The sequence below is a fragment of the Salmo salar genome, chromosome 19 (genome assembly GCF_965601325.2).
Source record: "Salmo salar chromosome 19, fSalSal1, whole genome shotgun sequence".
Classification (NCBI taxonomy): Eukaryota; Metazoa; Chordata; class Actinopteri; order Salmoniformes; family Salmonidae; genus Salmo; species Salmo salar.
In genome coordinates, this window is record NC_138309.1 from 25,432,965 (window position 1) to 25,454,577 (window position 21,613).

The window sequence follows — 21,613 nt, forward strand, 5'->3', positions numbered from 1 at the left end:
TAGAGGAATTGTTCTCAGCCTGGCGCTGGAAAGTGTATGATCGCCAACCCTATGCCCGCATGCCGCTTCTCCAGGCAATGGAGGACACATGTGGGGACATAGAGGTTGCCTCTGTCCAAGGTTGGATACGCCATGCTAGGAGATACTTCCCTCGATGTTTGGCAAGAGAAAACGTATCTTGTGATGTGGACGAAGTATTGTGGCCAGACCCAGCCCGGAGAAGAGATGAAGCGTAGCTTAGCACTGGTGACTGCCCCCCCCCCCCCCCCCCTACCAATTCCTGGACTGCCGCCCCGGGACCCCACACACACAATTGTGTTCTTTACAGTATTCTAAAGAATATACTTTTGGTTTACATATGTTTATGGTTTTGTTGTATGCTACTGTATACAACAGTAATGTTTGGCCTAATAAATATTTTCTGTTTCTACATTGCATTGGTGTTTACAGTGTACTTGTTACCCCTCTCAGCAGATTACTTTCACTGTAGAACATTGTATTGAAATGTAGCTATAAGCCTATGAAAGACCAAAGAGCTTTAGATTTAGAACAACAGTATTTACATGGTATATCCAAAAATGTACTATTATGAAAGCAGTGTTTGCCATTTGATGCAAATGCTTCATTCTGACATGTGTTTATGGAATTTTGAATGCAGTGTTACATTTTGAAGGAGATGTGAGGCATTTTGCATTTTGTGTGTGCAGTTTTGGGAATTGTGTGTAGAGTTTTGAAAAAAATGAGACTGTTTTGAAAATGTGTGTAAGCAGTTGGAAAAAACTAAGGAAAGAGAGAATACAATGCATTGAACAAGAAGTGGAGGATGGTGGATCTGCACTGTTTGTGGTTGACCTTCACCACTAGCTGTGTCACAACAGCAAAGACTTGCACAACACACCGGTTTAAACGTCTTACATGAATGATCATCAAAAGGCTGTGGTCCACAACTTCTGCTCATCCAAAGGGAACACCCTTCTGTGGTTTTTGCTGGCCCTCTGATCCTCAGCTATTGAAGTATGATCATCTGCAAGCCATTTTGGTGTCCCCCTTGTCATTATGTGGGGTCGGCTCTATTTTTAAACAGTCTGCCTGACACACAGCTTTATGTCATCTTGACAAAGACCAATTTGGCTGTCTTAGAGTTTCTTTCCACTTTTGAGAAGAGGAATCTGAGTCCGTCTAATGTTATGCATTCGGTGAGTAGATATGTGTGTGGTAAGCCCTCCCCCTCCCCCCCACATTACATCACATTCCGTGGTTAGTGGATAGGAAATACAAGGCTGTCCTCATGGCTAGGCCATTTCCTTCCTAGCCATAATCCTGTTGTCTCGCTTGTTTCGGCTCTTGTCTTACCTCATCATTGTAAACTGAGCTGGCTGAGGTCTACTCACGAAAGACACCATATGCTGTGTGAGTAAGTAGTCATGCAAGCTTTTGCTCGCAAAATATCCTCTCCATAACATCTGCCTGTCCTTGGTTTTCATGTTGCTCTCATTGGTGTTTTGTGTGAATGGGTTTACCAATGTCTTAACTCGACACCGATAATAATAAATAAAATGAAACAATTCTGTGGAAAGCAAAGCTGTTCTGTTGAGTTTCTCTGAGACTAATTTCCTAAGTGTGTGTGTGTGAATTATACTGGACTGAACATGCGTAGAACACCTTTTTAGAAACTGCACAAAACCAGAAACAACACATTTCTGTTTTAGTGTACATCCTTTTAACTTTAATGGTGAAGTGAAACAAAAAAAATACTGCAAAATAAATTAGATTAAAAAAACTTTGCCACAAGCACATTTTTGATTTGTACAACAAAGCAATGCAACATATTGGTATTTGCATTTCAATATATACAGAATAAAAAATATATGTTTTATTCTAAGTCCACTTGTTTCAGTGTCAATTCTTTTGTATTGATAAAAGAAAATGAAAACAAATACAACCACTTTTTTTCTATTGATGTTGTATGCATTAATGCACACTGTAAGGTACATTAATGTGTTTCTTAAATTAGTCTATACTCCAAGACAACACTTTGTGGGTGAATGTTTTGGTAACATTTATTTTACAGCCCATTTTAAACTGGTACACTTTACATGGTATTAACAAAGAAACTATGTGCAATGGATACTTGCTTGTACTTGTAAACTATCAACATTGAAATAGATATCCATAATACTGGTAACTCACTGCTTTAACTAGTACCAAATGTTACATATTGAAGCTTGCGTCAATGAATCTCAAAGAAGATAAAGTATAATTACTATGTAAATAATTAGCTGGTAAAAAGCGGGCAGTAAAAGAAAGTGTTACCAAAGTTTCTAATTGCTTCATTTTAGACATTGGACCATGTACAATGTTGTATGAAGGCAAGCGAAATAAACCAACTCTCCAAACAAAAACTTTACTCGGTGTAAGATGGGACGTCCAATATTTGGTGAGATATTTTGAAATATGAAACTATTTTAACTAGAATTTCAGGAAACATATTTCAGACTTCCAAATTCAATGGAGACATTCATTTTATGCCAAAACATGACAAATTGGCCTACAGTAAGTGCTTTTACAATAATAATCTAATAATAATACAATAATAACACAATAATATGCCACTCTCCAACAAGATAGAATTGTGAAAAGTATAGGTTAGAGTGAAGCATTATGGGAAATGAAGTCATTGTGCAGGAGCAGAAGGAATGTTTGGGCACTGATGCTAGGCTACGCTAATGCTGCCATGTGATCTGTAACAGCCTCACAATGATGGTTGGCAATACTTACACAAACTCTTTGGTGGTCAAAAAATGCTGTAATAATACATCTATGTGTTCTCAAAATTATATCTACACGTCTTTTTTTCTCGTTATCTCTGTTTTAAACTCACGTGCTCTATAGATGTTTTGATTCATAAGTGCTTTTTAACCTCTCTTAGAATACCATTGATATTTGTGACTAGGCTGATCAGAATGTTGGTATAGTGCAAACTGAAAACGTTCGTAACGTTTTTCAACAAAAATGTAACAAAACAACAAACAATAATATTATTATCAATAGTAAATTATAATAATTATGCATAGAGAAATGTTTGGTTCCAGCATCTGGTCCAACGTGTTTCTTTCAAGTATCTCTCAACAACACATACTCACACACAAGCACGATCACACCATGAATGCAAACACGCACGCACACTCAAAAATGTCTTCCTCTATTTTAGTTTTGAAAAAGTAAACAGTTGAGAAAATGAAACAGGCAAAAAAAAAATATGAATCGTAATACTTGACAAGTTGCATAGTTTGTACAGTTGAAGTCGGAAGTTTACATACACTTAGGTTGGAGTCATTAAAACTCGTTTTTCAACCACTCCACAAATTTATTGTTAACAAACTATAGTTTTGGCAAGTCGGTTAGCACATCTACTGTGTGCATGACACAAGTAATTTTCTAACAATTGTTTACAGACATATTATTTCACTTATAATTCACTGTATCACAATTCCAGTGGGTCAGAAGTTTACATACACTAAGTTGACTGTGCCTTTAAACAGCTTGGAAAATTCCTGAAAATTATGTCATGGCTTTAGAAACTTCTAATAGGCTATTTGACATAATTTGAGTCAATTGGGGGTGTACCTGTGGATGTATTTCAAGGCCTACCTTCAAACTCAGTGCCTCTTTGCTTGACATCATGGGAAAATCAAAAGAAATTAGCCAAGACCTCAGAAAAAAATTGTAGACCTCCACAAGTCTGGTTCATTTTTGGGAGCAATTTCCAAATGTCTGAAGGTACCACGTTCATCTGTACAAACAATAGTACGCAAGTATAAACACCATGGGACCACGCAGCCGTCATACCACTCAGAAAGGAGACGCGTTCTGTCTCCTAGAGATGAATGTACTTTGGTGCGAGAAGTGCAAATCAATCCCAGAACAACAGCAAAGGACCTTGTGAAGATGCTGGAGGAAACAGGTACAAAAGTATCTATATCCACAGTAAAACGAGTCCTATATCGACATAAACTGAAAGGCCGCTCAGCAAGGAAGAAACCACTGCTCCAAAACCGCTGTAAAAAAGTCAGACTATGCAACTGCACATGGGGGCAAAGATTGTACTTTTTGGAGAAATGTCCACTGGTCTAATGAAACAAAAATAGAGCTGTTTGGCCATAATGACCATCGTTATGTTTGGAGCAAAAAGGGGTTGCAAGCCGAAGAACACCATCCCAACTGTGAAACACGGGGGTGGCAGCATCATGTTGTGAGGGTGCTTTTCTGCAGGAGGAACTGGTGCTCTTCACAAAATAGATGGCATCATGAGGATGGAAAATTATGTGGATATATTGAAGCAACATCTCAAGACATCAGTCAGGAAGTTAAAGCTTGGTGGCAAATGGGTCTTCCAAATGACAATGACCCCAAGCATACTTCCAAAGTTGTGGCAAAATGGCTTAAGGACAACAAAGTCAAGGTATTGGAGTGGCCATCACAAAGCCCTGACCTCAACCCTATAGAGAATTTGTGGGCAGAACTGAAAAAGCGTGTGCGAGCAAGGAGGCCTACAAACCTGACTCAGTTATACCAGCTCTGTCAGGGGGGTTGGACCAAAATTCCCCCAACTTATTGTGGGAAGCTTGTGGAAGGCTACCCGAAATGTTTGACCCAAGTTAAACAATTTAAAGGCAATGCTACCAAATACTAATTTAGTGTATGTAAACTTCTGACCCACTGGGAATGTAATGAAAGAAATAAAAGCTGAAATAAATAATTCTCTCTACTATTATTCTGACATTTCACATTCTTAAGATAAAGTGGTGATCCTAACTAAGACAGGGAATTTTTACTAGGATTAAATGTCAGGAATTGTGAAAACCTGAGTTTAAATGTATTTGGCTAAGGTGTATGTAAACTTCCGACTTCAGCTGTATATTTTTCAGGCACCTCATTCGCATGGTCTCTCATCTTGCAGTACATGAAAGGAGCAACTACACCGCATCTGGGTCACATAAATATCCTCTCACCTCACTCCCTTTGTTTTGTAACAAAAATATATTAGATATTATATGTATTTTTTTGAAAGTGCCACAGAGATTTCTCTGAGTTATAGATACCCCCTGGACTTGCCAACGATGGAGAACAAGCCAGTCATTGAGTCCAAATAGAAGTCGGTCCTGACAAGTGTCTTGCACGCAAGAGAGAGAGAGATAAAGGGCCTCTTCCGTTTAGTTCTGTCTCTCTGGGCATGAGACCAACTTCCCAGCCCCACCAGCTCTGCCAGGCTTTTACGAGCAGCCACACTCCTCTACGACCATGTTCTGGATGTCCTTTTTGACGATCTTTTGCTCCTCATTGTAGTAGAGCATAGACATGGCGCGTAGCCTCGTGGGCACGCAGCACGACTTAATGTTCTGGAAGGGCGCGTAGCCCCGTATGCGGTAGTGATTGATGACGGTGGAGTGGAAGGACAGCGAGGAGCCTGTGATGCTGGCCACGTGGCTGGGGCAGTCGCCCTCGCAGAAGTTGGCGTGGTAGCCCCCCGGTGCTATGATCCAGTCGCTCCAGCCAATGTCCTTGAAATTGACATAGAACTGGCGCTTGCAGCAAGCATGCACCTTGCCGTCGCACTCCAGACCCCTTTTGTGGCGTCGCCGTGGCTCGCCACCCTCGCCCTGCTGCACTACCGCCATGAGGAAGGGCCGGTGGGACTGCTCACGCTCCTGGTTGCCACTGGTCGACACCAGGATGGGTGTGGCGCCAGCTTTGGCGCACAGCGGGCAGGAGATCTTCACACTGAGCATGCTGCCGCCTCCCTTCAACAGGGCCTGGACGCTGGCTGACACGGGGAAAGTGTGCCAGCCACTGCGCCGTGTGTCCACTGCCTTCTCAGCCAGTAGCACAGACTCTTCATGGCCGTCTCCGCCATGGCACTGCTGCAACAGGCGTATAGTGACCTTGGCACGGCTGCGATTGGTCTTGGCCAGCCGGAGAAAGATCCATACATTAGCCTGCTCCACCAGAGACAGCTCACCGCCCTCCTTGGAAATGAGGAAGTTGACCGCACCCTGGGAATCGCCTAGAGAGGAAGAGAATAGAGAGAGGATCGGAGAATTAGATTAGTAAAGCATTGTAACGAAGTCTGAGCTCATTTCAGTGTAAGTAAATGATTTGCTGTCTGATTCTTGGACTGCACCGGCCACATCTGAGTCTGATGGGGTGTGATAGGGCCACATCAATCGGACTGAGTCACTTTAGGCATGGCACACGTATCATTAGAATTTCCTTACTTGACATTTATTTAATTAATTTATTTCACCTTTATTTTATTACTTAAAATAGGCCCTTATTTTTTAGCCTCTGTCTCTTTATTTAATGACTTATTTAATGACTTCAATGACATGACTTCACGCATAGTAAGGTTCTAGTCTGTTTCTCTTTTTCCAAATTTGCTTTATTCAGTTCATCATTGTCAATTCTGGGCACATCAGTTTGAAAATAATCTGTAATGTCCTTTGCTAACATTAAAGTGAAATGTGTTTACAGGAGAGACAGCAGAATGGTACATTTTCGGTACAACATGTAAATATGTTTTGCGACGTGTATACACTCACTCACTCACTGCACACACACACACACACACACACACACACACATTCACAAGCACACAGCAAGACACAACACAACAGTACTGTCCATCACATACGGTTCACCTCTTCCTAAAAATGTTTTGGGGAGGTTTAAATGCCACAACGTTGCATAATCTCTTTGTGTCACCTTTACTGGTGGCAGCCAGCATACTGTAAAGTACACAATAGTATTACAGAGAGATACAGCAAGATGTTGAAGGATTTCAGTTATTACCCATAATAACTACAGTTTCCACAGGTAGATGTGACTTCACTTGTGATGTGGCGAAATGTTTCTCGTGCCACTACGGGAGGCCTGCTGGTGAACCAAATCTATTAGCTCTGGCTCAAAACTGGCTTATGTCCAGGGACCTAAGCACAAGGACACCTCTGGAAAGCTTCTTCTAACAGATCATTTTGAATGTCTAAGCTAATCTCTTCCAATTACAGAGGACAATCTTTACAAAATGATGTCTTAACAATGCATAAAGCTCACTTTCTTGATATTATATTTGGCTCTGGGTTAGTGTTGAATGGCGGGAACCCGGTTACACTCCCATTTCCCAGGATAAATAACTGTGAGAAACTAGTCAATTATAATAATTTTATTTATATGAATGGCACGGCGTGAAATGGAACTGTTAAATTATATGTGATGTCTAAATGTAGCTTCTCTACGGCATGATAAATCTGAATGATGAATCAATGCTCAGGGTGGGGACAGACAGCCCATCTCAGTATGGAGCGCAGTTCACAATGCATGTAGACCTACAGTATCATCTCATCATGGTAACGTTTTATCTTGGGACAGGTAGGCCTACATTTGCTGCAGCATAGCCTTATAGAGTAATATAAAGACAGAATGCGCGTCTAATTTACCCATCTCCATCTGGCTTTCGGGGGTCACCTTGTTTTTTAATTGTAAAGATTATATATTTTTTATTGCACTTGCAGAGTTTTAAAACAGCTTACCACTCGAAGAATATTGTTGCTTTAAATCAGTGCATGCGTGAACACTCTCGCAGTTTTTCTCTTTCCATCAACTCCATTCAAATTGTATCCAAAATAGTTAATCCTGTTGTAGATTGAAATACTGTATAGCCTGATATATAGATGTCCTAGCCTACCTCTTTCAGGTAATACATTCAATGCAGTATTACCCTTATTTTTTAGCTAATTAACAATGGGTTATGTATAATAAGCTTAATAAGGCAAACAAAACGTATTACATTAACTTTTGAAGCGAGGAAGGAATGAAGCAACAATAGAGAGAGAAAGAGCAGGTAGGCTAATAACATTAGGGACAATATTATGAAAGGTATATATGTGTCAGCCTACTAATTATACCAATAGGCCCTATTCAATTTCAAAATGTAAATCAAATTTGCAAACCTATAGTGGTAACTTTGTAGTCTACATGTGCTGCACCAGAAGAGCATGTTCTCTTCTGCTTTATCATGGTTTGAACGATGTGCTTCATTCCAGTCCATATAATACAATACAGAAAAGTAATACAAAAATGTTAGCTTACTGGAGCTAGTTTCATTTATTTATCAAAGAGAGCATAGCTAGCCACATCTATCGGCTTTTATGTTTTTCTGTCGTATGTAATGTGCAGTAGACTATATCATATGTGCATTGGATAACTGCACAATCATTTAGCCTTTTTTGGGCTTGGCCTCATTAAATGTCATAAATGTAGGACTCATAAAATGTGTTTAATATATGGCTCATCAGGCTCAGGTAGCATCAGGTATGAATTTTGATGTGGATCAAAGCTTTAATCAAATCCAGACATATTTATATGCTTTATAATGCTTTTGAATGACACGTCCGGTTTTGCCGGGAAATACCGGGTTTCCAGGGAGAAAAGTGATTTATTTTCAAGGTTTTACTGCTATAACCTACAAAGCATTACATGGGCTTGCTCCTACCTATCTTTCCGATTTGGTCCTGCCGTACATACCTACACGTACGCTACGGTCACAAGACGCAGGCCTCCTAATTGTCCCTAGAATCTCTAAGCAAAAAGCTGGAGGCAGGGCTTTCTCCTATAGAGCTCAATTTTTATGGAATGGTCTGCCTACCGATGTGAGATGCAGACTCGGTCTCAACTTTTAAGTCTTTGTTGAAGACTCATCTCTTCAGTAGGTCCTATGATTGAGTGTAGTCTGGCCCAGGAGTGTGAAGGTGAACGGAAAGGCACTGGAACAACAAACCACCCTTGCTGTCTCTGCCTAGCAGGTTCCCCTCTCTCCACTGGGATTCTCTGCCTCTAACCCTATTACAGGGGCTGAGTCACTTGCTTACTGGTGCTCTTACTTGCCGTCCCTAGGAGGGGTGCGTCACTTGAGTGGGTTGAGTCACTGACGTTGTCTTCCTGTCCGGGTTGGCACCACCCTTGGATTGTGCCGTGGAGGAGATCTTTGTGGGCTATACTCGGCCTTGTCTCAGGATGGTAAGTTGGTGGTTGAAGGTATCCCTCTAGTGGTGTGGGGGCTGTGCTTTGGCAAAGTGGGTGGGGTTATATCCTGCCTGTTTGGCCCTGTCCGGGGGTATCATTGGATGGGGCCACAGTGTCTCCTGACCCCTCTTGTCTCAGCCTCCAGTATTTATGCTGCAGTAGTTTATGTGTCGGGGGCTGGGGTCAGTCTGTTATATCTGGAGTATTTCTCCTGTCTTATCCGGTGTCCTGTGTGAATTTAATTATGCTCTCTCCAGTTCTCTCTTTCTTTCCTTCTCTCTCTCGGAGGACCTGAGCCCTAGGACCATGCCTCAGGACTACCTGGCATGATGACTCCTTGTTGTCCCCAGTCCACCTGGCAGTGCTGCTGCTCCAGTTTCAACTGTTCTGCCTATGGAACCCTGACCTGTTCACTATGATTACTATTATTTGACCATGCTGGTCATTTATGAACATTTTGAACATCTTGGCTATGATCTGTTATAATCTCCACCTGGCACAGCCAGAAGAGGACTGGCCACCCCTCATAGCTTGGTTCCTCTCTAGGTTTCTTCCTAGGTTTTGGCCTTTCTAGGGAGTTTTTCCTAGCCACCGTGCTTCTACACCTGCATTGCTTGCTGTTTGGGGTTTTAGGCTGGGTTTCTGTACAGCACTTTGATATATCCGCTGATGTAAGAAGGGCTATATAAATACATTTGATTTGATGATTTTCGTGATGGAACATTTGTAAAATACCAGTAAAAAATTAAACCCTTCTCTGGGTGATCCAAGCAAGAGTATCTGTTCCTCTCTTTTTGTGTATAGACAGCGCATGTTGTTGCTGAGCTGAATGTTCTCAGAGTGGCTGTGATGTCATTATCAAAGGAATCGACACAGCAAATTGTCCAGTTTACCTAGTGTTGATTTGTCAGTGTAACGTTTCTAGTGCTGATTCAGGTGTTTGGTGTAAAATAACCCAAGTGCTGGTAATAATCCCCATCATAATCAAATTTACCAGCATGCTCTATTGCAGACTGATTTTTACAAGTGTTTGTTTCAATAGCTACAGTACCAATTCAAAAGTTTGGACACATCTACTCATTCCAAGATTTTTCTTTATTTGTACTATTTCTACATTGTAGAATAATAGTGAAGACATCAAAACTATGAAATAACACATATGGAATCATGTAGTAACCAAAAGCTGGTTGAGAGAATGCCAAGAGTGTGCAAAGATTGTCACGTCCTGACCAGTATATGGGGTTATTGGTTATTGTAGTTTGGTCAGGACGTGGCAGGGGGTATTTGTTTTATGTGGTTCGGGGTTTATTGGGATATGTATTTATGTAAGAGGGGTGTTTGTTTTATGTGTTCCGGGGTTTTTGGGTAATGTTCTTGTTTTGTATTTATATGGTTTTCTATGTTGTGTATTTCTTTGTTGACCTGGTATGGCTCTCAATCAGGAACAGCTGTACATCGTTATTTCTGATTGGGAGTCATACTTAGGTAGCCCTTTTTTCACCTGTGGTTTGTGGGAAGTTGTTGTTGCATAGCTATGAGTGTGTGTGTGTGTGTGTGTGTGTGTGTGTGTGTGTGTGTGTGTGTGTGTGTGTGTGTGTGTGTGTGTGTGTGTGTGTGTGTGTGTGTGTGTGTGTGTGTGTGTGTGTGGCCGGCAATACTGTTCGTTCGATTGTTTTCTTGTTTTTTTTCGTATGTGTTCAAATAAAGTTAAGATGAGCACTCAACCCGCTGCGCCTTGGTCCATTACGTACGACGACCGTTACAAAGATGTCATCAAGGCAAGGGGCGGCTACTTTGAAGAATCTCAAAGAAAAATATATTTTGATTTGTTTAACACTTGGTTGGTTACTACATGCTTCCATATGTGTTATTTCATTGTTTAAGATAAACCCTTGAATGAGTAGGTGTGTCCAAACTTTTGACTGGTACTGTTATTGCATGTACATCGAATGATTCATTAATCTTATGCTACTCAATTATAAAAAACATACATTTTTCTAAACTCTTCCAATATGTTACTTCCACTCATTGTACTCGTTACTGAATTAGTTGTTCCAGTTGAGATGGTTTAGGTAGTCAGTCTCATATCTTCATCTTTCCAACCAGGCAGTCGTTCTGAATGCAGGTTGCAGGTGAATAAAAATGCCAAATGTTGGATATCCCCACTGTGGCTGGATTCCAATAGGAATTATACATACATTTTCAAGACATCATAAAGTGACTTGCATGACTGATGTGGCTTGTAAACCATGCATTTCAGGCCACTGTATAAGGGTTAAACCAAGCCCTCAAAAAAGGCCTCATGAAATATGTGTTTTATTGTGTTAAAGAATTAAATTTTAATGATAACATATTCACTTAAGATCTCACTTGGTGAATGCCACAGGATTGTAAAGCTATGAATGTAACAACCATGTCTCTGTCTAACAAATACATTCATGGGTGGTAAACTCTACAATTCACTCAAAAGGCAAGACACTCCGGGAAATATGCAAATAAGGCTTTACATTAAGCAGTATGTTAATTTAACACTGAAAAGTGTGGGCCCGTATAGGCACTGGACCAGTGTTAAATGTAACATTCAGTGTTGATTTAACACTGGAGAATGTGCTGTGGCTCTTTGTGCCCAAACCCATCTGTCCAAACACAGCCACTGTATCACAAACACAGGCAAAAAATAATTGGCTTTACCAGTGGTGGCTCCGCCATTGTTCTTCCGTAATCCTGCACAGGGGCTAAAGAATGGGACTGTACAAACCCAAGGGGGCCCTAACCCAAAGAAAACCTGCCCTGAGAAGAGCGTTTGAGTGCATCGCTGCCCAACATGGTTCCTGAAATAATTTGTGAGAAAATAATTGGAATCAACTAAAGAGCGGTAGAATTACTCCTGAACAATCAACAAGAATTTAGCCAATGAAGGACAGTTTGCACAGCTGTCCTGCACACAAAAATGTAAAATTACGTTTTCAAATTTTTACCTCCCCATTGCGTGTCTTCAAAAAAGGAATAGGGAGTGGGGTGTGAGCCCAAATTACCTGACAGCTTAGGAGCATTAGTGGTGGGTTCCTCTTCTATCCAAATACTATCCTAATTAACGTAATCAATATGCTCACTCTTAATCCAGTTTAGCTTTGGAGGTCTAATGGCCTTTGATCTCTCCGTAGATGTTCCAGTCATATTGTATGGAGCCCTAATACTCTACCACTGAGGCATCACTTCAATAACAAGAATGATAACACTATAACACGCTCTTGAGGTGTTTATTCTTTACCAGTTTAAGGGAAATTGATATTAATTTATACCGGTTGATTGCCTAATTTGATAGAAATTAAACAAAATTGCCTAGAGATCCACTTGAACTAAATCCGATACAAAATGTATCAGATTTTTCTGCAACCTGTGACCTGCCAGTTGTATTGGAGGTAGTTGTATCAGCTTTAATACCTGCCAACTCTCAGTCCACTAGTTAGTAGACCTACATTCAGAGCAGACTAAACAGAGAACTCTTTGAAAAATGTGTCTTTTTCATATTTGCCTCTTTGCCTGCTGCAACTTTGAAAGAGTTCTGGTTTGATAAATCAAGCAAATAATATGATGGCTTACTGTATCCTGGACAGCATCATATATAACCACTTTTTTTTAAACTTATCTCAATAAGCAATAGTTTTAATGCATTTCTTGTAAAATATCATCATAATGATAACAGAATTGTAGCAGCATTTTTCTCTGAAAGTGCCGATCACCTTATTCTTCCCAAGTTGATTTCTCTTGAATGGTTCACTTGCCTGCTCTAACACAACCATATGTGGGTCTTAAGACATTCCAGGAATGTTCCCTGACAATGACAGCAATGTTGGAGAGCCATTGTGCAAAGAACCCAGTGTTCTATGAATGTCATTAGGATGTACGTTAGACGCTATCACCACCAAATTGAAGCAGTTACATTTTAAGAATGCTTGTAAAACGCTGTAGGGCTCATGGCAATTGTCTTTTAATAGACAAGCTATCTCATGTGTACCTGAAATCATTCCAATAGCATTCCCTAAGCACTATTGCAAGGTTAACAGAGTGCATCTGCATACAAATTGAACCCTTTGGAAAAAGTCCAACTAACATTTACGATACGTTCCATCTTAGCCGAGTCAATCAACTGACCACCGACTGACCACAGAAATTGCAAAGGTCAGTGGTGCCATCAGTCATGTAACCCCTTTGACTTGCTTCTTTGGACTCTCAGCCTCTCCATCTCACACTCCACTATCTCACTTGCAAAAACACTCTGTGCTGGCCTCTTTGGAAGGAGATGAACCAGCGGTGGGCTTGATTTATGACCCTGTACACACAATTAGACACCCAAGCCCAGGAAGATGTGCAGCAGTCGCTCTGAGTCACCGCAGTCCAGGCTTCACAGGCCAAGGCACTCCCAAGAACAATGAGCAAAGTCGGGAGAAATACAGCCTCCTCAGACTCCTAACCTTTGGAGACTGGGAGAGTGAGAGACTTTATGTCTATCTAGCTGCTCTTTAACGCCAGGTTGTAATTAATTAAATTAGGGTTGTAATCCCCCCAAAAATACATTATTTGGTGTATGCCAAGAAAATTCCATTCAAATTTCCGATGACAACAGTAATTAGAAAAGGACATGGAGAAGCACCCAATCATTTGCAATAATGCCACACATTTGACCTGAAGACTGTTCAGTCACAATATATGACTTAATGTGAAGATACAATAGATCTCACTAAGCTCAGACTAACCTGTAAACCTGATCCTATCCCTCTCTCCTGCTTACTCTGTAGCTGTTCAATATCTGTTGACAGATGTTAGTGGCTGAATCAAGCCAATAAATACTGTGGTATAGGTAGTGTGCAAGAAAAAACCTTGCCACACATGGGCTGTCACAGTGGAGAAGTGAGGTGAGGAGTGATTGGGCCAAAATGAATTACATGCCAGTCAATGAGACCTGCCTAAGGCTTCTAGTTGTCTCCCTCTCAGTGAGGCACCATGGCCTTCATGGGAATGTGGGTGCCCTCCTATCCTGCTTGAAAAGCTACACAACTCAACAGATCACCGGACTCCCTACCGGATTCCAAAGGCATCATCCACCAGTCGGTTTATTTTTATTTGACCAGCCCAGAGATATGTGAAAGTATTTACAAAGTTGCCACTTTTATCAAATTTTTCCCCTTGCTTTTTACTATTGCCTGAAACCACTGGCTGCCGTTTCTTTTCTGTTTGTCTGGGCTTTGTTAAAGGAGCCAGAATAGTCTCCATGAACCATAAAGGTTTCATCTGACTCGATGTCGGGACACTCTCTTGACGCCCTTTTGGAGTAGGCCTTGGCAGCATAATATTAATTTGGAGATATCAGAAAAGACATTTCGTTGGTGATGTCAAGAGCTTTGGCATCACATTCCAAAACATATTTAATTGCTCTGGCCACGGCACAAGAATGAATGGTAGTGGCAGCATTGAGGAAAAAAACAGCAAATGTCTTTTTTGTCTTTTGCTTTTAGCAGCACTGATGGTTCACTGCATATATACCAAATGGAGAGATGCGACAACATCAAACAGTAGTTAAACCTCTCAACCATGCAGGTTAACAAGCCAAAAAAGAGACTTGCCAATTTAGGCTACAGTACAATAATTTGCCATTGACTGCTATTTTGTACCACAATCTAAAAGTAATTAACTATTATTGGAAAGACATGGTTAGGAGGTGAGACTCTTTTGTAACTGATGTGGAATGTGACCTCTCAGCCTCAAGTCCTTGTGAGAGGAGTCCTTGAGCTTGATAACTGATAGCAGTGCTGAATACGTAAAATACATGACTGATGAGGGCATTTTAATGGAACTATTAGTTAACTTACACCAAATAGGCAGAAAATAACTGTTTCACATACAAATGTACATGTTGATCATATTCAGTCTCATGAGAAAGTGTGCTTATTTTCTTAAATCACTAACAAAACTTAGCAGTCACTATAGTTAGTCTATCTAGCCAAGTCAAGGTGTCCGGAGACAGCTGTGCGATTAAAGAGACACAGCTACCAGAAGATAAATGTGGATATAAATGTGGACATCGGAATTTCACTGATGATGTGTTTAATTAATTGCTATACTCCATGGGTAGGGGGGTTGAAGGGGAGAGTGGGCACAGACTGCGGAGGAAATTGGCAGTACCAGCACTCAACACTTTCTACACAGTGAGCAAGGCTCTTTCATGAGATACTGTCCCAACAGCCCAAAATAATTATTGGGGCCCATATTCTGTTGAATGAAGCAATTATATGCAGCACAATGTCCCTGCTGCATGGTTAATTTAACCCTAGTTATTTACAGTTTTTTGTATTTATTATTTAAGACCCCCAAGCAGAAGTGCCACTCTTCCCTTTGAATCTAAAGTTCATTCAAATGCCTATTTAGAGTAAAAGGGACTATTATGGGTTTTTTATTTAAGCCAACAAGTACAGCGAATGTGGAACTCAATAGTGATCCACACAGGAGTCCCACACAGGAGATTTCTTTAGTAGCCCTCTGATGTTGAAACAACTCTGAATACTGATAATGTGACTAAATGTCAGGCCACATCAAATTGTCATCACAAATTTAATTCAGCGAATAATTTATTACGCACTAAAAACAAATGGTTCTATATAGTGCCAAATAAGGGTTATTTGGCTTGTAACCCTTTTTGCTGCTGTAAATAGCATTTTTAAAGGTTCTATAAAGAACCATGCTCATAAGATTCTAAATGGAACCTTCATGGTGCTATAAAGATCCCTTTCCTAAGGTTATCGAAATTACCTTTTGAAGAAACATATAGTGTCCTTTTCTTTTTGGTTAGCCATATTATATTGTTAAAATACCATAGGTTTTATTATTCTGTTAGTTGACATGTTCAAATCAGTTGTGCTAGCTTTGTTATGGCTGGGGGTCCCCGAGGAGAAGTTTGAGAACCATTAAACTAGATATCAGTTCTCAATTGACGCAAAGCCATGCGTGAGTCTTTCAACAAATAGAGCTGTGAGAAAACCATGCCACAAAATATTAAAATGAGCCACCGCCCCTACATTTTTATTATAATTACTAAAAGAGCAAAGAACCCTTTTCTGAACTGCAAAGAACTATTGAAGGGCTCAAAGGGTTCTTTGAGGTATTATGGTTAAACATAGAACCATCACTCTTCCCAAAGAACCCTTGAGGAACCCTCTTTTCTTAAGGCGACTTACAGGCTATGATCATTATGACTGCATCCATCTTAATTACAATTATTGACTCTTCTATGTCAATTTGTTGTAAATCTTTTGGTGCCAAAGCGGTGGCAGTAGTGAAAAAAGTCAACAGTTGGAAGACTTGCAGAGTTATTTGAAAATAATACTACTGTTGATAAGATGCTTTTATTATTAATTGGGATATTTTCTATTGAACCATGTGGTCTATGCACTAGAAACTCATGAACACTATGGACACATATATAAAAAAGTTATACTATAAATGAATACATTTTGTAAAAGTTATTCAATTATAAATGACCAATGACCATAGATTCTGGTAACTTTGGTAAGTTAACAGTAGCTTTGCAAACCTAGGGAAAGCATAACCAAGAGATGTATCAATGACAAATGTAGGCATAAGCATAACCACAAAATGTGAGATATGTTTTCAATTACAAATGTCACATACACTACCGGTCAAAAGTTTTGGAACACCTACTCATTCAAGGGTTTTTCTTTATTTTTAATAGTGAAGACATCAAAACTATAAAATAGCACATATGGAATCATGTTGTAACCAAAAAGTGTTAAATGAAAATATAATTTCTATTTAAGATTCTTCAAATAGCCACCCTTTGCCTTGACGACAGCTTTGCATACCCTTGGCATTCTCTCAACCAGCTTCATGAGGTAGTCACGTGGAATGCATTTCAATTAACAGGTGTGCCTTGTTAAAAGTTCATTTGTGGAATTTCTTTCGTTCTTAATGTGTTTGAGACAATCAGTTGTGTTGTGACAAGGTGGGGGGGGGGGATACAGAAGATAGGCCTATTTGGTTAAAGACCATGTCCAAATTATGGCAATAACAGCTCAAAAAAGCAAAGAGAACGACAGTCCATCATTACTTTAAGACATGAAGGTCAGTCAATACGGAAAATGTCAAGAACTTTGAACGTTTCTTCAAATGCAGTTGCAAAAACCATCAAGCGCTATGATGAAACTGGCTCTCATGAGGACCGCCACTGGAATGGAAGACCCAGAGTTACCTCTGCTGCAGAGGATAAGTTAATTAGTGTTACCAGCCTCAGAAATTGCAGCCCAAATAAATGCTTCACAGAGTTCAAGTAACAGACACATCTCAACATCAACTGTTCAGCTGAGACTGTGTGAATCAAGCCTTCATGGCCGAATTGCTGCAAAGAAACCACTACCAAAGGACACAAATAACAAGAAGAGACTTGCTTGGGCCAAGAAACAAATTGGAGATTTTTGGTTCCAACCGCCGTGTCTTTGTGAGACCCGGTGTGTGTGAATGGATGTGTATGGATGTGCATGTGTATTTCCCACCGTAAGGAGGTGTTATGGTGTGGGGATGCTTTGCTGGTGACACAGTCAGTGATTTATTTAGAATTCAAGGCAGACTTAACTAGCATGGCTACCACAGCATTCTGCAGCGATACGCCATCCCATCTGGTTTGGGCTTAGTGGGACAATAATTTGTTTTTCAACAGAACAATGACCCAGCACACCTCCAGGCTGTGCAAGGGCTATTTTACCCAGAAAGAGAGTGATGGAGTGCTGCATCAGATGACCTGGCCTCCACAATCCAAAGATCTCAACCAAATTGAGATGGTTTGGGACGAGTCGAACCTCAGAGTGACGGAAAAGCAGCCAACAAGTGCTCAGCATACGTGGGAACTCCTTCAAGACTGTTGGAAAAGCATTCCAGGTGAAGCTGGTTAAGAGAATGCCAAGTGTGTACAAAGCTGTAGTCAAGGCAAAAGGTGGCTATTTGAAGAATCTCAAATATAAAATGTTTTTTGATTTGTTTAACACTTTTTTTTGTTACCACATAATTCCATGTCTTATTTCATAGTTTTGATGTCTTCACTATTATTCTACAATGTAGAAAAATAGTTAAAATAAAGAAAAACCCTTGAATGAGTAGGTGTTCTAAAACTTTTGACCGGTAATGTATATTTTAGTCTGCTTCCTGATCTATATGCTAAGGCTTTGGTATAATAATATTTGGTCTGTCATTGTCATATTGATGTAAATTTGAGGCGTGGTATTTATGGTGACACACGGTTACAAAAATATGTTGATGCTCACAACAGAAAGTTTGTGTGTTGACATTTTAGTTGCGCAAACTCACAATCCTATTGCCGATGGCTGTCTTACAATCGTATGTTTAATCAACATTTTTTGTAATTATAGTGTATACTCTCACTTAGGTTTTCCTAAACGGTTCCACTGTTCATTTATTTCAAGTGTTTGCTGTTGCGAACGTCAGGGAGGGAACCTGGCTCCAGTAATGAGCAGCATAGCATTTTCTAATGAAGTGAATAAAACTGTTTTATTTTTAAACTTGACTCTGTTTCCTCAACCTCAATACATGCATCAATCAATAAAAATAAAAAAAAGAGTATTTCCCCCAATTCTGACATAAAAAGTGTTGTTTTCAATGCCATGTTATAGCTACTTGACAACTCTTTCAAATTGTACTGTAAAATGCATATTCTAAAATGAATATTTAGAAAATTCCTAATGGACAGGTTGAAAAAGTTGGGTCTAACTACCCACATAGACGAAGAGCCTACGTTGAAAATATACATAGTTTTTCTAGAATTCTTTGCTTTTACCTCCTTGTTTTTTTTTTTGTTTTTTTTTACCACATAAAAGGAACAGCAACTTGACATCACACAATGAAGGACATTCTCATTTCCTTCATTGTGTGTCTGACCATTGGTTTTAAACATAAGTTGTGTGAGTGTGAGTAGGCCTACTGCAGCAGTTCGCAAAAATGTTGTCTGTCAAGTCCTTGTGAACTCACTGCAAATGCCAGTCATGACTTGGAGTACATATCCTTTATACTCTCATTGAAGCACTTCTCTCTCCCCCCTTGCTGCAACAGAGATTCAGGAGCACTCAAGATCACCTCACCAATTACACAGTACTGTATTTACGAACCGAATAGCCCTTTCCAAAATACTGTACTGTAAAATGTTCTGCACCTTCAATGGCAGTCATAATTTGCTATGGGAGGAAAAAGGAACATTGTTCTTGTGCCGACACAGTTCAGCTTTTTCTATATCCCATGTTCCCCTCCTGGGCTATCAAAGTCAGAGCAGACTCAGATCTCCCTACACATCATAGGTTTGACAGCACCTTTGAACACACCACTCTACACTCGACAGCAGGTTTTAAACCCGCCTGTGGAAGAAGAAAACAGGGTAGAGTCAGTAACTGGATAAGAGTTTTTTTTCTTTAACCTGAGGAGCTTTTTTTAAAAATAAATCTCTCTCTCGTTCTCTCTCTCTCTCTCTCTCTCTCTCTCTCTCTCTCGCTCTCTCTCTCACACTCTCACTCTATTCGTTGTCGCTGCCATTTCTGAGAAAAACACTCATTCGGTCTCCCGGCGACTGCTACTGCACTACTCTGAATAACTTCACACGGGAGCTAAGGGACACAAGCCTGGGAGTTTTCTAAGCAGATAATTGTGTATTCTTTAAAGCAGCAGGGGTTCATTAGGGACCTTAAGGGAAGGGTGGCAGGGGAAGGTGTGGGGGTGGGGGCAGCTCTCTGGGTAGAGTCAACAGGTTAAACTGATCTATCACACAGGTGGAATTAAACAGGTCGAGAGCCGGTCGTTTCAAAGAATTAGGTCTGCAAACTTGCCGAACTGGGTTACAGTCCTATAGCCTTTGTAGCGTTTAGCAAGGCCGCCTTTTTTTCCTCCTCCTTAGACAAGGACCTTTCTTGTTGCTCTGTCTATCGCTCTCTCTCTTTTTCTCTTTTCACACATATACATGCTCGATCACCCCCCCACACACACACCTGTGGCACTCACCGGCCTCTGCGAAGGTAAGGATCTCAGTCGTCTCGGCCATGTCGGCGGCATCAGGGCGCCCGTGGCTCCCATCCTCGATCTGGACGCTGCCGTCCTCAGCCACTCTTCCCACGTGCAGCTTGCGGATGGCATTGAGCAGAGCAGCGCGGGGCACCGGGTGCGTGACATTGGGCCGCACCTGCAGGTGCAGCATGTTGAGGATGTGCCTCTTCACTGCCTCCACCACCTCGGGTTTGCTGCCATCCTCCTCGTTGAGCCGCGCCAGGGCGCAGGACGGGCAGTCAGTGACCTCCGGCACCAGCTGGGACTGGGTCTGTGGTGGCGTCTGGCCACCACCTATCGCCACGGACAAAGAGCCGGCCCCGCCACAGCTATGGGCAAAGAGCAGCAACATCCCACTCAGCATGGGCAAAGGAGACATCCTGGACTAGACAGGTCTGCTGCCGGGACAACGGAGAGCAGCGCAGCGAGCACCAACTGGTAGGCGAAATGATGAGAGTGGGGGAAAACTATCAGTCCTTCTGCCAAAAGAGATTTTAAAAACTCCTCCAGACAAGGTAAGCTCTGGACAAATAAATTTAGTCAGCAGTGCTGTACGACTTGGTATATAAGTTTAAAAAGTGACCCTTAAAGTGAGAACAAAAAGGAATAATCCTTGTGTTTAAAAAGGAGAGATGGCTGAAGAAGGAGAGGTGTGGACAGAAGATGGTCTTGCCAGTGCTGGAGTGGAGATGATGTCTGATCCTTTGGAGGTTTTGTGTGGGAAGGTCAGTCGTCTTCAGAAGGTTACCCCAGGGAAGCGTAGTTCTCTGTAGAAGAGTGTGAGTGCTCACTGTGCACAAGTTGAATGGTTTTGTGAGAGTGGGCAGGGCTCTCTTTGCTGTCTCCCTCTCTCTTTCTCTCTCTCCCTCTGTACCTCTCCCTGTGTCTTACCGTAATTATACCTCCCTCCTCCCTCCTGATCCCACCCTTTACTAACTCACTACTGACTCATGTGTTTCACTAACTTTGTCTTTATTTATTTATTTGGGGTTGTGCTGTGTGTTTCACAGTGGAAGGCTTGCCAACCTTATTTATCACATTTGATTAACTACTTTTGAACATGTTTTTTATCCTTTGTTGCTCATTCCCCTCTCACTTCTGTTAAATTCAATCACATGGTTGTTGAATTATTTGTCTTACAGAATTGCAGACATTGGTTTGTAGTGATGTACAATAAGAAGTTCTAATATGGCTTGTATGCATGTGTTTAGAGTGTGTGACAAGTTGAAACTCTTTAACCCATTACAGTCTAAGCCCTGTCTAAGTCAGGGGTGGGGGGATTCTACTAAGCTATATGAAATTGTTTTAAGAAGGTCATACCAAGGATCAATTGGCTATTTGATATTGAATTGTAATACACCTTGATGTATCAAAAAAATATATAAAAAATTATTTGATGAAATGTTTATTTGGTCTTCTACTTGCC

At 40.9% G+C, this 21,613-nt stretch overlaps 1 protein-coding gene across 1 annotated transcript; it reads right to left on the reverse strand.

The window, feature by feature from the left end:
- Window positions 1–1,710: 1,710 nt before the first annotated feature.
- Window positions 1,711–21,060, reverse strand: LOC106578588 (inhibin beta A chain). Its single transcript, XM_014157574.3, has 2 exons — window positions 20,146–21,060; window positions 1,711–6,064 (listed from the first exon to the last, which is right to left on the reverse strand). Exons 1-2 carry the CDS (start codon window positions 20,564–20,566, stop codon window positions 5,274–5,276), a joined length of 1,212 nt encoding a protein of 403 aa, XP_014013049.1. The 5' UTR covers window positions 20,567–21,060; the 3' UTR covers window positions 1,711–5,273.
- Window positions 21,061–21,613: the final 553 nt, after the last annotated feature.

Excerpts from the sequence above, each read along its gene's own strand:
- LOC106578588 (XM_014157574.3), bottom strand. The coding sequence starts at position 20,566 with ATGTCTCCTTTGCCCATGCTGAGTGGGATGTTGCTGCTCTTTGCCCAT. Across the intron at positions 6,065-20,145 it reads CCTTACCTTCGCAGAGGCCG|GCGATTCCCAGGGTGCGGTC; the intron begins GTGAGTGCCACA and ends CTTCCTCTCTAG.